The 17,103-nt window shown below is 40.4% G+C and overlaps 1 protein-coding gene across 1 annotated transcript in view; it reads left to right on the forward strand.

Moving 5' to 3' along the window:
• The window catches only part of LOC136672128 (A disintegrin and metalloproteinase with thrombospondin motifs 7), a 65,405-nt gene extending 53,866 nt beyond the window's left edge, over window positions 1–11,539 (forward strand). The window contains exon 24 of the mRNA XM_066648082.1: window positions 9,066–11,539. Coding sequence (XP_066504179.1) covers window positions 9,066–9,214 — 149 coding nt within the window. The 3' untranslated portion in view covers window positions 9,215–11,539. The remainder of the gene's footprint in view (window positions 1–9,065) is intronic.
• Window positions 11,540–17,103: the final 5,564 nt, after the last annotated feature.

Below are 17,103 nucleotides of genomic sequence, written 5' to 3' on the forward strand. Positions count from 1 at the left end.
TATGTTGCTCCTGCTTCCCTGGATCTTCTGATGATACTATGTGCTGTAGAGAGTGAAATACATATAGTGCCTGCACACCCTTCACTGCACTCAAACTTTTGGATTATCCACTAGCACACTATTTGGCAAAGTGGCGTGACCAAACCCACTTGTGCTCTTAAAAACAAAGTGGTTGATTGCATAACCATGTTTCTGAACATTTCACAGGTCTGAAAACTGAATGTGGGCTAAATATATAGTTTTAAATTTGTAGTTTATTGGACAATTAAACAGATATTGGGTGCTCATTTTAAGCTGATTTTCAGCACTGTTTAGAAGTATGACTCCAAGTTATGGGCCAGCTGTAGGGTTTACAGAGGGATCTGCGGTTAGAGAAGAGATTCAAAATGACTTATGCATTATTTTCTAATTTCCTGGTGTGATGCAAACCCTCTTTGTTTTGTGCATCTGCTTCGGGGCTATTTTCTTTCTATGAATTCTCAATGAGTGTGTGCTGTATATTTCCACTTCCAATTTATTCCTGATCTACAGCCAGTGTTTTCCTCGCATAGTTTCTCTTTTCTTCTCATGGATGGTATTCTACGGAACTCATTTGAAATCTTTTCCTAATGGAAGAGGAGTTTTACATAAGTGCCTGAGTAAAATATTTTTATGCTAACCCTCGACATACACCAGAAATAGGTTTTTTAAAAGGCTTTTTGTGTTGCATGCAAACGCTTTAACTCATCCCCGCAGAACCTCCTTCACAATCAGTTCATGACAGACGTCACGCCACAAAAGCTCTGGTCTGCAGTCAATTCATACAGTGTTTTTGTTGCCAGTTGGATTTAAACGAAAGCTGTGGGTGTTAATTCATCACTGTAGGTGTTCATTCATGACTGGGGATCTGTAGCAGGAATGTTTTTTTTTTCTGAGGCCAAGGCAAAGAGCTGGTGCTCTTCATCTATTTGTATAACCAAGCTTTACAGTCTAAAGCTTTTGGACATGTCCAACATTTATACCTGAAATCAGGTTCTATTGATAAGCATTGCTCTTTGCTGCAGTCATTTCTTTTCTCTACTCTTCTGGTTAGGTTAGACTGTGGAACATTGATGTGAGGATTTGAAGGCCACAGGGACTTTAAAGAGGTGCACTTTAGGAACCAGTGCGTGCACCCTGCAGTGGCTGGATTCACTAATTACACAGATGTCAGTAAACATTTGAGCAGCCAGAGTCCAGTCAGTTAGAAAACACACTGCACACGTCGCCTCTATATGGAAGCTTCCAGTATATCCTAAAATCAATCACATACAACTCCTAACTCCTCACTAAAGCCCTCTGTGGTCTCGCTGCTCCATCCCAGCTATTCCTCCAGCTTTATGGTGCCCTCATTCTCTTAGATCTTCTAGACTTCGGTCTCACATACTATAATCTCTCACTGGTCAGCAAGTCATTCAGTACTGGGCCAGACTTTAAAAGTTTCTGCCTCAAATTCTTTGTGACTTTGTGACTGCTCGACCCTTTCTTCCTTCCTTAAACATCTCATCCTTAAGGCACTGTACTCTCCTTTCTTCAATTTGTATTTTATTTTTTAAGTTGAAAGCGCTGTCATTGTGGTAGTTACTTGATGATGTTTAAGTTGTTTCTACAGTTGTTTTTACAGTCAAAAACTGTACATCTCAAAAACTGAAATGGCAATTAACACTACATATGGTGATTTGGACACCTTCTGTTGTAAGAAAGTGATTGCAGACAATGTTTGTGTAATAATGTGGGTGAAGGAGTAAGGGAAGGAGGTAAGTGCAGGAGGCTTTATTAATATAACTTAAAGGAAACTATACAGAGGGACACTAAACACAAGGGCAAAATTATAAACAGGGATAAACACTAAACAAGGACTATATAGAACTAAGGGGCTAAATGCTAAACACTAAACAAAGCTAAACACAGCTAAGCATTAAACAAGGCTTACCACTAAACAAGGAATCGAAACATAAAACAAGGACTAAACACAGATCGTTAAACATAGAACAAGGCTAAGGACCATGACCAACAACCAAACATTCATACAATAACCCACAAACGAAACACTGACAAGGACTATATAAAGACAACACCAACAAGAAACACCTGGGTGCTAATTAAGACACATGACTTCTAGAAACACAGAAACAATCAGGAAGCAGACACAAGACGGAGAAACAGTCACATGACTGGGATCAGGGGAGCACAGAACAGAAACAATATGAAACAGAACACAAAACAGCACGTTACAGTTTGCAGTAGCACATCTGTAATCTTAGAGCTAGTCTCTGCAATAACATTGCAAAACCTAAAGGAGGGCTAGCAAAATTAGCATGGTGGCTAACACAGATTTTTATGTTTGCATTATGAGCATTGTTACCCAGCACAGCAAATATGCAGGACTTTTATATATTTGTAAAACAGTAGCATACAAAGGAAGGAAATATGTGAATTATAATATATATACACACCCCTCACACCAAAAAGAGTCCTACGGCTAAATTCCTCACATTTAGGAAATCTGTAACATGATTCGAACTGGAAGTCACTCAGGGTACGGACGTCCACCAAATGCCATAAATGGAAATGACTATAGCTTTGTGTGTTAACAATGTGCATGTGCACCCCAAGCTTAATGCTACCATAGCATTTTGAATCCTGAACATTTCAGGCAAGCTTGGGTGTCTCAAAGCTGCAGAAGGACACCATATTTGAGCTTGTTTGTGTTAGCTTAGATAACCTGCAAACAATATCGATTAATATTGGTTCACATTTAGAACACAGTATGACCCTGACTTTAGAAAAAGACCATTTTAATAACCATTCCCATGGAAAAACACACAGATTTGGTTTGTATTCAGCATACATCTGTCTCTCACAGTCCACAAAAGTGGGTTTCACTGGGAATCACTATCTCCACATAACAAATAGAAACACAGTCACTCCGTGCTTCTAAATGAGATTTGCATCAATGCAGTAAGAGCAGCTTAACTGGATTCTGCTGAATTTGGAATGTGTTTCAGGTTCACAACACACCGGATAACCATAAACTATATGTCCAGAAGTTTGCGGACACTTACCCTTACAGTTGTTGATTTCAAGCACTTTGAGGAGCACCCTTTGTGAATACAGACATTTAATGGTACAGTATATTATTCGTTTTTATATAATCCTTTAAGAAATGAGAAGATAAGAAGCTACTACATGAGCCCAAGCTCACAATCAAAACATCAAACATGTAGTGTAAAGCCATTACAGAAGAGTAGGTGATATTGCTCTTGCAAAGAGAAGCAACATGCCTCGTAACACCCTGTTATTAATAATTAATATTGTTTTTTGTCAGTGCATTGTAATGGCCTATAAGCTTGAGAATAAACAGGAGGCATTTCCTATATCCGGTTTATCTACTCTTGTTTCTACAGGAAGTGTGAGGGTGTATGTGCTGTTTTCTGTGTGTATGGAAGGTTAAGGGATGGTGGAGCAGAGAAAAAAGCTCCCAGGCACACTGACTGAGCTTCTCAAAACTTTATCCTTTCTCAGAGCGGAATAAATTATGCAAAAGCAGGAAGTAGGTATGTCCTGTGTCCTCTGTGTGTTTGTGTTCTTTATTCTTTTTATATTATTATTATTTTGTTTTATAAAACCGTTCATATCAAGGATCTATCCTTTTCTGAATTAGTTTGAATTGATTCCCAGTCTGCCACATGGACAGGAGCAGTGTCATCCACTGGACACATTAAAAGATATCAGTGGAAGAACCTGCTGATTAATGAATGGAGATTTCTGACAGAAGAAGACAGCTTTGACAAGTTGTTAATGAAGTGCCCTGAAGGGTTGGTGTCCAGACCGAATCCTCCAACCTTGCGGAAATACCTTGTGTTTCTGTTACTTACAGGTACTAGTCCCACAAGAACCACTTAACTTGAACTGTGCATAAACGGCTGCATACCGAAGAAGGTGGTATATTGATTTTTCCTGTCGTACCCGTGTGTGCATTCTCAGGAGTACGTTGCTGCGTTCTGGTGTTTTTATGTATTATTTAAGGCCGTCTGGACATCAAACTTTCACATCAAAGTTTGAAGATGAATCTGTTATTAACATCAGGTATTTACTCGCATGAACGAATACAAAATTATCATGTGCTGGCTAACACTGCCGGCTCTCTGTATGTGAAGTGTGCTGTGCTATGTTACGTTGAGCTGCTAGTGAGCAATGTGAGGAGAGGGGGGGAGGATAAGGTTGTTTACACAAGAGAGTATTTATTGTTTTGAAGATAACAATTACAGATTTTATCTTACAATATACAGTGCATGAGCAGCTGTGTCTGCCTGCACTACTAAAGATGTTCGGAAAATTCTAACCAGATCAGTTTCTTTCTTTTTATGATCAACTTTGACAGTCCAGTTTAAAATAGATTGAGGTTTAAAAAATTGTGACGGGCAGCACTTTTCGCTGCATCCATTTGTTTGTATGAGACTGGTCCTCAGAGACATTACTCATAACCCAGTTCTGTTTCATATCACTGCATCCTGCAAATTTCGTCATTGTTTACTGAAATAGCACTGCAGCAAATGACCACAATAGAGATGTCCTGGCCACAGGAGGCCACGTCTCCCTGTGTGTGTGTGTGTGTGTTTGGGTCAGTGTGGGTTTATTGAGCCTCTGGTCAGAAGGGGTGTAGCGTGGGAGCCAATGCAGCTGTGACCCAAGGCCTGGCCATGTCATTATACTGCGTGACCTGGCAACATGGGAAAATTTTGCTGCACTGACAGTTTCAAGACTTGACATGAATGAATCTTTCCGTCCAAAGTTTAACCCCTTAAACTCAAGTTTTTTGTAATGTGATGTATGGAAATTACTCATGTATGTAATGAAATTAATGAAATTAAAATATCAACTCAATTCCAAAACAGCTGGAACACTGAAATCTAAATTTTAAAAAGGTTTATTTATTTATTTAGTCTATTTTTAATCAACTGTGCAATGCAAGCTCATTAATGTTTAACCTTCTTTGGTCAATGACTATGTCCCATGTTTACCAATGTTTTTATTAATATCTATGTGATAATACAGCACAGAAATATGGGTCAAACATTTCCTGAATATGTCGAGTCTGCCCTTTTGAATCCATCTGATGTGGACTGTACGTGACTTACATCCAGAGTTATGAGGCTATGAAGAGGGGTTGAGATACATGAGGTACATGTCATTTTCTTTCTTTTCTTTCTTTCTTTATTTATTTGGACAGGGACAATGCTCATTAATCAACACAGAAGTTCTGTAAATAAGCCAGAATTAGCCAAAAAGGCTAATTTTCATCTGTAGTCCCTGGCCAGCTCTTAAAAAGGCAACCTAATATTATATAATCACAAAACAGTTCAAAATTGTTACATACAATCAATACTAACAAAAACAAACACAAACACTCTACAGACTGATTCACTCATAGCCTTTTGTTTGTGCCACTGCAGTGCTAAGAATTATCCACCACCCTTATAATACCTAAGATAATACCTCTTTGATGGTCCTGTGGGGGCCTGCTCATATAAGACCAAGGTGTCAGGAGAATAACAAAGTATCCTAGAGTAACCAGTGGATTACTGTCTCTAAGTGACCCTAAAACTGACCCTATTGCGCTGAGGCCATTTTTATGTATGGCTGATCATACGTTCATTGTCTGTAACCACTTACCCAGGGTCGCGGTGGGTCCGGAGCCTACCCAGAATCACTGGGTGCAAGGAAGGAACACACCCTGGATTATGATCATACAATGCATCTATAAATAAAAAGAGTAATGTTTTTACCAAACCCTTCAAATCTCATTAAATATATTTCAATAAATGTTGCCCCTACTTAAAGCTAGTCATAGGCCACCATTGAATAACTATTGATCTGTTTACAAGCTGCTAGAGCTTTCACACTATTTGGAAACCCATCGGGACTCAGATGACACGGATGTTGTGTAAGCCCAGTGTTTTACATTCCATGCAGCTCAGCACAGGGTCTACAACTGATAGATTAGATCTTCGAAATGGCATAATTTGCATGTTCGGAATGGTACGTGTTAGCTGCTGTTTGTCTGTAATCACTGAAAATAAGCTCTTTTCTCCCTTGCCTGGGGTTGTAGGATTTATCTTCACAAATCTCTTTCTTCACAGCCATTTTGAGACATTACCAACGAGAGCAGATTAATAATCTGTTGCTGATTGCTCATTCTCCATTCTGGCCACCCTCTCAATCAACCCACAGCAATTACAATTATACTCCCATATGATTTCTTATTCACTCATTCCAACAAAGAGCTTATCATAATCATATTATGCTGGCTCCTCTTCTTAGCTAAAATATGTGTCCCAACCTAAGTGTTGGTGGACACTTTCTCATCCAACATCTCTTCTGAAATGTAGTAGTTTTAGCACACTTTGCCATTGGTGAGATCAGGTAATGAGGTTGAAGGATTTGTTCTGGGTCACAAACGGTACTTCAGCTCATCCAAAATATAGTGGATGGTGACAGAGAATGCAGTTCCAAGTGCTTGGGGTTTATAGTTTTTTAGTCAAATTTAGGCTTTCAACATATTCATTCAAACAACGTTTTATAAATCACAAAAAACATATTTCTGGAGTTGTTTTGAAGTTGTTAAAGGATAGCTACCAAGCTGTTTTCAGGTTAGTTGTAAGTCTGTTGTCAGGCTAGCTACCAAGCTACATTTAGCTAGCTACTAGCCTGCTTTAATGTAAGTTACCTTAGCTCAAACGTTTTAAGTCAGTTTCAACATCTGTGTGTTTCTTCTGCATTGTAAAATGTTTTAAAGGTAGCTAGCTAACATTGGTAACACTCTTGATCAGTGTGTGTCAACTGATCAAAGCTTCTTTTAAACTGGTGTGATTAAAGCGTTAGCCTCTCCTAGAAAACAGTTGGAAAGTAATCCTGAGAATTGAATAGAACAGCAAAGCAGTATCCAGCTTAGTAGTGGTTGTATACGTCTGGACATTGTGATGAAACAGATCATGAGATTATCGTGTACTTTTAAAGCTAGACAAGAATTAAGAAAGCAATACAAGTATTTGCAAGTAATTTGATGAGCTTTATTACCTTTAATGGCCTGAAACACTTTAATCTGAAGGACCGTATTGACATTATGTTTTTCCTGAAGGTTCACAGATAATGGGAAAATTATTTGTTCAATTTTCATATTCAGTTTTATAGTCACCGATTAAAGATCTTTTTCAGGTTTGTAAGGAAAACGGAATCATGAGTCATCCCTGCCCTCGGTTGCCCTGCTCTGCTATAGACAGACATTAAAGCTATAATTTCTTCTTCCATCTCCCTCGTCAGAGGCTGAGGTCTCTGCCTGCTTATAATGGCAGACTTTTCTAAATGTTTGCAGACGTAAGCACGATGAACTGTGGCAGGTACTAAGTCTGAAAGTCACAGAGTCTTGCTTATGACAAGCTTGTCAGCTCATCTTGCAGGTAATTATTGCATAATTACTGAGTAAATCTGGCAGCATACCCATTAAAGTTGGTTCTGGGAACTTCCTTTAGCCTTTTGACATGAAACCAGTGATGTGTTTATGGTTTTCTCACAGTTGACATGATTCTGCCCACGCACTGAAAGCAGTGGGGCATGACGCTAATGTGGCAAATCCGCAATCTCACCTTATACCTCGGCACTCCGAAGTGCAACTCTGGACCTAGGGCTTTAATCTGACCTGAAATATAGGTCAGAAACTTTCTATCCAAGCCACACTTGACTCACAGCATGCAGTTTGGTGCGCTTAGAAAATTAAGCGTTCAGCTCCCTAATTGTTGACCACTGCTGACCATTGATAGCTATCATCAGGAGATTGTGAGTTTGATTCCCAGTGATGCCTCAGCTACCAGGAGTAGCCAGGAATCAGCGAGAGCAGAGGTGTCATAGCACTGTTTGGGTGGGTAGATTCAAGCCTTCAACCTCCCAGCCTGGTAGCATTATGTGGTTTGGGGAGACGTAGCATATAAGTAGAATTAAATAGAAAATTGGGTAAAAATATTATTTAGTGGGGGCGGCACGGCAGCAGGTAGTGTCGCAGTCACACAGCTCCAGGGGCCTGGAGGTTGTGGGTTCGATTCCAGCTCCGGGTGACTGTCTGTGAGGAGTTGGTGTGTTCTCCCCGTGTTCGTGTGGGTTTCCTCCGGGTGCTCCGGTTTCCTCCCACAGTCCAAAAACACACGTTGCAGGTGGATTGGCGACTCGAAAGTGTCCGTAGGTGTGAGTGTGTGAGTGAATGTGTGTGTGTGTCTGTGTTGCCCTGTGAAGGACTGGCGTCCCCTCCAGGGTGTATTCCTGCCTTGCGCCCGATGATTCCAGGTAGGCTCTGGACCCCCCGCGACCCTAAATTGGATAAGCGGTTACAGATAATGGATGGATGGATGGAATATTATTTAGTATTTTACTCATTTGGAGTTGTGTATTTTCTGCCGTACAAACAGAATAAGACAAAATGCTCCTGTTTTAGAATATTCCCCGTACACACTGTTTTATTGTGCCTCTCTGTTCGTATCCTAGGTTAGTATAAGAACACACACTTGTCAGAATGATAAGACTGGTGTTGGAGAATGATAAGTTGGTGTGCTCTGGGCTTAATTTTACTGTGGGGCAATTGATCCCACTTTCATATTGATTGCATTTCTTAGCAAATTAAACCTTATCCAAACCTCTGCCTGAAGGTTAGCCTGGAGGCTCTGTCAGAACAGAGCACATTTATTGGCAGAATACCTCAAAAATATCTTGGCATTGAGATCTTAAATCAATAAAATGAATCAAATATTTCTCATTTTAAGTGTGTTTTACGATTATTTTGAATTCTTTCTAGATTCCAGAGATGTTTTCATTGTTTTAATTAAATTTGTCCGAATCATCTCACCGAATACTAATTTTGAAGATAAGATTGATAGCGTGTATTAGATGTTAAATATTTGACATATGCACTAGGTTTAAGAAGATTTCTCCTGTCAAGGCATATTATCTCTGCGGTGTTTATCCTGATTGTGGTTGAATGGTTTGTCTGTGTTTTCCAGGTCAGGTGTGTTTACGTGATCGTCTGGCATTTCGTATCTGTCAGTCTCTCCAGTGGCTTGGACAATGTAACCAGCCATCTCTCCGCTCCCAGTGCTGCAAAACCTGTGAGCAGCATCACCGAGGCAACCACCGTGCTTCACGCCGCTGACGGAGAAGGGTATTTAATGAGCAACTGTTTTCAACCAGGGATATTATCTCTCTTTCACACACACACACACACATCTTCACATTCAAAATGCCAAGGCAATCAAGGACTGGCTTTGGCTTGTTGCTTCCACTGATCTACAGGATTCTACAAAGCCTCATGAAAAGGTGCTTTGCCGTCTGTTATTGCTCTGAAACACACTTAAGTGGTACAAACACAGCAATGTACTCAGACGACTTCAAATACCACTCAATTTTAACTTTCCTCACAGGACAACAGTGCATTGTTTGGCTTACAGCAATCACAAACTGACCAGAGTTGACTGTTCAACTCCAAAATATATGTTGTTATTTCAGGGCTGAATATATCCATGTCAACTTTGTATTGCATTTGTAACTTTCACATTTAAAACAGGTAAATATATGTTTGTTTCCAGTTTTTACCAAGCCATACGTTTTTATGGAGATCGTAGATTAGCAGATTAGTAAATTCGTTGTTAATAAGATGAGCTTTTTGAGCTCTGTCTCTTACAGTTTGTATCTAAGCATAATACAAAGCTAGAGGAAATCTACAGGAAATGGTGCTGCAGAAATAATATGGTGCTAGCGGCAGCTTTGTGCCTCACTTCCTCACTTCAGAGGTTGGCAGGTCAGTGTCTTTGTCTACTTGAATTCTGTTCAGTATGAATGTGTTTTAATTAAACATCTGTTAAACAAACGGTTCAGAGAAAAATCTAATTTACACAGTTTTCCGCTCTTCCCAGAGCGCTCATACTGCTTTATGAGTACTGTGTGTTGACAGATTGCACAACTGAAGCACTGTTAAACACAGTTTAGCATTGGAGCCTAACTTTGGTAACAAACAAAGTCAGAAGTCACCAAAATCTTTTCTATAAATACATTTAAAAAAGTCATTTAGAACACAGCACAAATTGAGTTATAAATGCAGTAGCATTTCTGCAGAGAAAGGCAGCCGCTGCGTTGTGTTTAGCCAATCAGGTTTGAGCAGACAAAATTTCCTGATCTCTCAAGGACCACTTTATTATTTCATTTCCATGATGAAAGAGAAACGCCCATGCTGTGTGCAGAGCCAAGCCATGAAGTAAAATGCACTGGGAAGTGCACACCTGGTGGACATTTTTTGTATTTGTACTGTGCTCTGAACCTCACTGACAAGTCATTGTGACTTCAGTGAAGACCTGTGTGCAGAGAAAAGTCTGCATTTAAGATCAAATTTGGGTAACTGTTGACATCTAGCATTTGTTACCAATGTGAGTCTCATAAAGTGCTACTTTGGACAGCAAATATGTCCGCTGATTAATTACATTAGTGTAAGAGAGCTTGTAAATATCAATTAGATTTTCTTCTGAGGCATTTGGTCTGGTGTCTGTGTTGGTTATTAAATGGGATCATGTGTCATTTGTTTTACTATTTGGTAGTAGCATGTTTTGAATAGTGTATGTGCCAAGTCACAGTGCAAGAGTCCAAGGAGACCTCTTTTTCCAGCCATCAGTCAGTGCAAGGCTATCCACCACTGTTATCTATGAGCTGGTGTAATTTGCTTTACAGTTAGTGTTCTGCTTCAAACATGTAGATCTGTCCAAATTGTACTACCATTCACCCAAAAATTTGCATAAAAAATGTTTACGGTTTCTCCACTGTTCTTCTTCCACCAAAGAACCTGGGATCAACAGCTTCTCAGCACTTTCTTGAGCAAGATTCATGATCAGTGCTCTTCAATGTAGTGGTATTTTTGGGATCTTTAAATTTGTATGTGTCATTTTGAAACTCAAGTCCAGAGTGACCTTTGAGATGTTCTGATGGCCTTATCAAGTTCTAGGTCATGCTGAGATCCCCCAGAGAGCGAAATGACACTTTTTTCAAAACTGACACAACACACCATCTTCATTACTCTGTTAAGTTATAGCTTATTGTTGACTTATTTGATTAATGTAAGCAAAAAAGTGTACACACGTTCATTTTTGAAGGCATTGTTTGTCTGTCTGCACTGAGATAAGATTATCTTAGACCAACTGAGAATATATTATTGGGACTGGGACCCATTAAGCTTGCTCTTTTTTGGTTAGTTAAATGTGATTGTACAACATGCCGTTTTAGTAAGGGTGTAATTTATCTTTTATCATGTCATACTGAGATATTTTCATTCATTCTATTGGTACAGATTACAGCATATTCTGGGTGTTTAAGCCTCTTTCACCTTTAGCAGTGGGAAGGGCCAAAATCTCATGACTGCAGTAGACTGTTGCTAAGCTTTTTCTTTCTTACTTTCTTTTGGTAACATATTACATTGCATATCACATTGATTAAATCCTTCCTAAATTAAATTTTAATTTGTGCCTAGTTTTATTTCCCTGTTTCAAACATGGTGGCGCAGCAGGTAGTGTCGCAGTCACACATCCCCAGGGACCTGCTCCTGGTGACTGTCTGAGGACTTTGGTGTGTTCTCTCTGTGTCCTCGTGGATTTCCTCCTGGTGTTCCGGTTTCCTCCCACAGACCAAAAAAATGGACTGGCGCCCCCTCCAGGGTGTGTTCCTGCCTCTCGCCCAGCGTTTCTGGGTAGGCTCTGGACCCACCGTGACCCTAAAGTGGATGAGCGGTTTCAGACAATGAATATTTCAAACATTTACATCATTTTAACAAAACAAACATTATAAACAAAACATTACAATAGGACAATACAGAGAGCAATGCATGGTGTGGACTAGAATGGTGTAGAATGGTGGACCCAGCATTCACAGACTCTATGAGCCACACTTACCATTTCAAAGTTATTTATACTTCCAGTGAAATCAAAATGTGTTGTATTTTGGCTCCAAATTGGAATGAAAATGTCTCTTAGGATAAACGAGGCACATAATGGAAATCATTCTGGAGAATCAGTGGGAATGTCCCCTATGTAATTTCCTGATATTGGCTTTTAGGGGGATTTGAAACTCGTTGCTTAACAACAGGAGCTACTCAAGAGTGTTATATAAGAGTTATTGCATGATGTGGTGGGTCTGATTCTATGTGGGCAGCAGGTATTCGGGTATATTGAGGCAGAATTGAGGCTTTATGTAAGTTCCCAGGGTTTTCATCTTCACTTCAAGGCTTTCAAGGCTACCCCTTCCTCAATATCACGTTTTTGAAGCAGGGGTGGTGAGGGTGCGGGGTGTATATTGTCCATTAAAGCTACACTTGCTTTCATCTACTCTGTGATGTACGGAGCCAGATTTCCTGAAGGCAGTTTCACAGACAGTTTTCTTATAAGAAACATGAGTGTGAGAGGCAAGGCTGCTATCTCCGACACTGTCGGGGGCTGTTTATAATAATCTGCCTTTTTGTTTATGAGGAAAAGATGTCCAAACACATTCAACCTTTTTAAAAATACATAGGTAATCACTAAGTCATATTGACCACATTCACTATTTAGCAAATGCAGTCCAAATTCACTAAAGTCGCCATGCCCAGTGCCAAGGATCACTCGGGAATTGAAACCTAGATACATGTAACTGAATACTTGTAATGAATGACTTCACACCCTGGGTATAACTAGGTTCAAAGCTAGTTCTATAATGAATTCAGTCTTAAAGTGGATATGTTTTACCCATTTTCCACAAGTGAACACACATCTGGGGTCTTACATGCTTTGGACACAATACCACAAGGACCTTACACCACAGCACCATTCTCCCTCGGTCTGAATTCAGCACCTGTTCCTTTAAATTAGAACAAGCCATAGCTCGGGAGCCCGGGAGTGAGGAGCAGAATCTCTGAATTATAGCCATTTTCAATCAGTTCTATTTCTTCTCTCGTCTCATTTTCTCCACACTTACTCAGTGCTCTTATTTTCTACACGTGCTCTTTTTGTTTTTCTCTGGTTAAACCCAATTTTGCGCGCTCACTTAAACTGTGCTGTAATTGGAGATACTCAGATGAAGGCAGGACAACTCTAGGGTCTATAATCTACTGAGGATATAGCACAAAATCAGAATGACTCATAACATCCATGTTTTTAGACTTAGGCAGATAACAAAAACTGACGGGGTTGTTTTGTTTCATAGTGTGTGGGTTGGTAGATTATTTTTTTTTCATAATAAACCTTTCTTAAAACTTAGTTGCTATTGATTCAACCCACCAAAGGACTCGCAGCTTTAACTACAATCAAAGACTAAGGCCCTGGATTACCTGCTGATTAGTGTTGTCTCTGGTCTGACTCTCAACATTCAGTTTATAAAGGCCTCGCTAATTATCACAGAAGGACTGGGGTCCTTTTGACCCTGAGGCTGTTTCCCCTGATATAAACTTCTGTTGGAGCATTTTAGGAATCTTCTGGCAGGAGAAGTTAAAGAGTGCCCCCTGCTGGACAGTATGTATTACTTCACTTTCTAAACCACCTCGTTCCAGGCTGGGTAAATTAGAGAAACACAACACCGCAGACCCCAAGTGTACGCGTAACATTGTTACTAAAGAAATTGCAGCTCCATAACTCCACAGGCAAAATCTGCAGGGGTTTTATACCCTTCAAGTTGATGCCTAGAACTGAGCATGGTTACCTTAGCGTCATGTGACTGCTCCAGAGAGTCTCGTTCAGTTGGCAATGCTTTTCTATAGAGATTAAATACAAGGATATATACAGGATAGTTTTAGATTTAATAACGTGATACAACACACATTATTCTGCATTTATCCAATGTCTAGCAATGAACACACACATACTATAGACAACTGGCAGTGAGCAAACACACACAAAGCACCGGGCAGCCATCCCCAGCATCTGGGACGCAGTTGGGGGCTCTGGGCTTTGCCCAAAAGCATCTCACCTGTGGATATTGAAGGAGGAGACAGTGCTGTTCCGTCATTCCTCCCCAATTTTACATTAGGCTATAATACTCCCTCCTAATGGAGAACCATCACAGTTAACAGAACTGTCAATTAGCATTCTCCTCCTTGCGTGTTGAGCTAATTTCAGCAGTTAAATAAAATGCCTTTGCGCTTCACATGCTAGATCGTTCACCCTCGTAGCTTAGTAGCATTGTGTAACTGGGGGGAGATAAAGTTAATGGGGAGGAAATATCACAGGGTAAACATCTAAAGCAAATAGAAACAGGTAGAGATGCCAGTTCAGAAATGTCTCTGTAGTCTGCTACAGCATCGCCACAGCCGTCAATTTAGAACCCTCTGATTTACTTTGTAATATGTACTGTGTATTTCCTGCAATCCCCATGTACCTTTGATTTCGAGTGAATACAAGGTGAAGTTGACATTGCCTGGTGGAGTATAGATCTGTCCTCCCTTCACTTTCTCAGCACTGGGGCATTGAGCTGTCAGGCTCTGATTAGGTGCCACTCTCAGAGGTCACTGAAGTGTGTACAGCAGGATGAGGAGGTGGACAGCACAGTAAATGGCCGGACCTGTCAGGACATCAGAAGGTATCTCCACCCCTTTCCTCTGCTGGAGTTGTGGAGTATGCGGAGTCATATTATCTATTTGTAAGTACAGCAACTACCTTAAACTGGTTTTAATTTATTATTATTGTTATTGGATTTCATCTATCAGTGTTCTTTCACTACAACACCAGCACACATTATACTAACTCCACTAAACAAATGGCAATTGCTGCAAAGTTCTACAAAACCACTGACCTCTGTGGTGTCAGTATTAAATCTTGGATGAAGGAATAATTCATCGAGAGTGGAGGAACAAAATCAAAGAGCCCTCACCCAAAAGACTTTAAAATGTACATCCAGCTCCAAGATTTATCATGCATTATTAAACAATATGAACTGATTTTATTCCAGTTTAGACTGAAAGTGCCGTGGAAGAGTGTTTGAAATGTGTAATATTTTCTCCAAAGAATCTTGTTCAATTTATAAAACGGCCATTTTGCCAACACCAAATATCCTGACTACATATATCTATTAATTCGGTATTAAACCTGCTGTTTAACTGGTTCACCCATTGACTATAAAGTATTTATATTTTATTCCTTCTTTGGTAAGTTACATTTTATAATAAAACTGTAGAAATAGTAAATCAGTAGTAAATAATAATAATAATAAAAATAAATGAATAAAGAGTTTTAAATAAATAGTAAAATAAAAACGTTTAGAATAATGGTATAATTTACTGCTCCATGAAATTACTGAAGCCTTGAGGTTGTGTCCACTCCCACCAGGTGGCAGAATGCACTTTAAATGCAGCAGAGTCTGTGCACTCCACTGAGCAGAGTTGGTCACCTGACTGAATTTATGGACAATACATTTAAGACTGTCCATGTAATGTCCATCTCATCCTAGCTGGCATCTAACCAGAGTGTACACTGGATTTGCCTGTTAAGCCTGCGGGCTGTGGTATGGAGGAAGAAAAAATATATAAGGTAATATATAAATGAATTAATGGCAGCAGGTAGTGTCGCAGTCACACAGCTCTAGGGACCTGGAGGTTTTGGGTTCGATTGCCACTCCGGGTGACTGTCTGTGAGGACTGTGGTGTGTTCTCCCTGCGTCTGCGTGGGTTTCCTCCGGGTGATTGTCTGTGAGGAGTATGGTATGTTTTCCCTGCGTCTGCGTGGGTTTCCTCCGGGTGACTGTCTGTGAGGAGTGTGGTGTGTTCTCCCTGCGTATGCATGGGTTTCCTCCGGGTGACTGTCTGTGAGGAGTGTGGTGTGTTCTCCCTGTGTCCGCGTGGGTTTCCTCCGGGTGCTCCGGTTTCCTCCCACCGTCCAAAAACACACGTTGGTAGGTGGATTGGCAACTCAAAAGCGTCCGTAGGTGTGAGTGTGTGAGTGAATGTGTGTGTGTATGTGTTGCCCTGTGAAGGACTGGCGCCCCCTCCAGGTTGTATTCTGGCCTTGTGCCAAATGATTCCAGGTAGGCTCTGGACCCACCGCGACCCTGAACTGGATAAGGGTTACAGATAATGAATGAATAAATGATTCATATTTTTCATGAAAATGTGTCTTGTTTTTTTATTGCCTACATCACATGAATTGCATATCCGCTCACCAGTTGTCCTCTTCATCATTTTGATGTTTCCCTGCTGAAAAAGAAAGGGGGAAAAAAGTACCTGCAAAACTGGCATATGTTGTATTCCTGCTGATCACCAACAAAGGATTGTGTGATCATCACCAATACCGCATGTGTTGTGATTGGACTGTGATACTGGCATGGTGCACAAGAAACATCACCCTGCTGGGTGACCAGCTACAGGAGTTGAAAACAGTGTTGTCTAGGACTCTAGGCTAGATCTGTGTCCAGGAATCTCACCAAATCTTTGTTGCTAAGTACAGAAGACAATGTCCAGATGATCTCCAAAATAGTATCTGTACAGAACAAGGCAAAAACCCATGACTGTTCGGTAATTGATTTCCCTGCAGCCGCTCTTAGTCTGTTGACATGTGCCAGATGTTTTGACAGCTGCTAGTGTGAGAAATGATCGGGTTTGTTCTGACCTGCTCTCCAGGTGGCGCTAAGCCGGACGCTGAGCTGGACACAGAGCTGTGCTGCCTGCTGGGCTGAACGCCAGCTCTCCATCAGCTCCAGCTCCATCACACAGGACATGAACTGCAAGAGACCCAGCAGAACCCCTTTAAAAGCGATAGAGTCCCAAGTAATCGCAGGGTTGAAATCTTTGTTGTTTTTCTTGTGAAAGATTTCAGTTATGCAACATTATATATGATGTAAAATGTGTTCCATATGGAATGACATTAGTGTGATTGTGAAATACAGTGATGTATTGCCAGGGGGCTATATCCTGTGTCGCAGAGGAAATACACACACATCTGTATTGCAACAGGGATGTTAAAGTCATCAGTGTGAAGAGGCCATATATTTGTCAGTTTGTTTACACAGGGAGAACTATGCACAATTCCAAAAGGAGGGCATTCCTAA

The sequence above is a fragment of the Hoplias malabaricus genome, chromosome 16 (genome assembly GCF_029633855.1).
Source record: "Hoplias malabaricus isolate fHopMal1 chromosome 16, fHopMal1.hap1, whole genome shotgun sequence".
Lineage (NCBI taxonomy): Eukaryota > Metazoa > Chordata > Actinopteri > Characiformes > Erythrinidae > Hoplias > Hoplias malabaricus.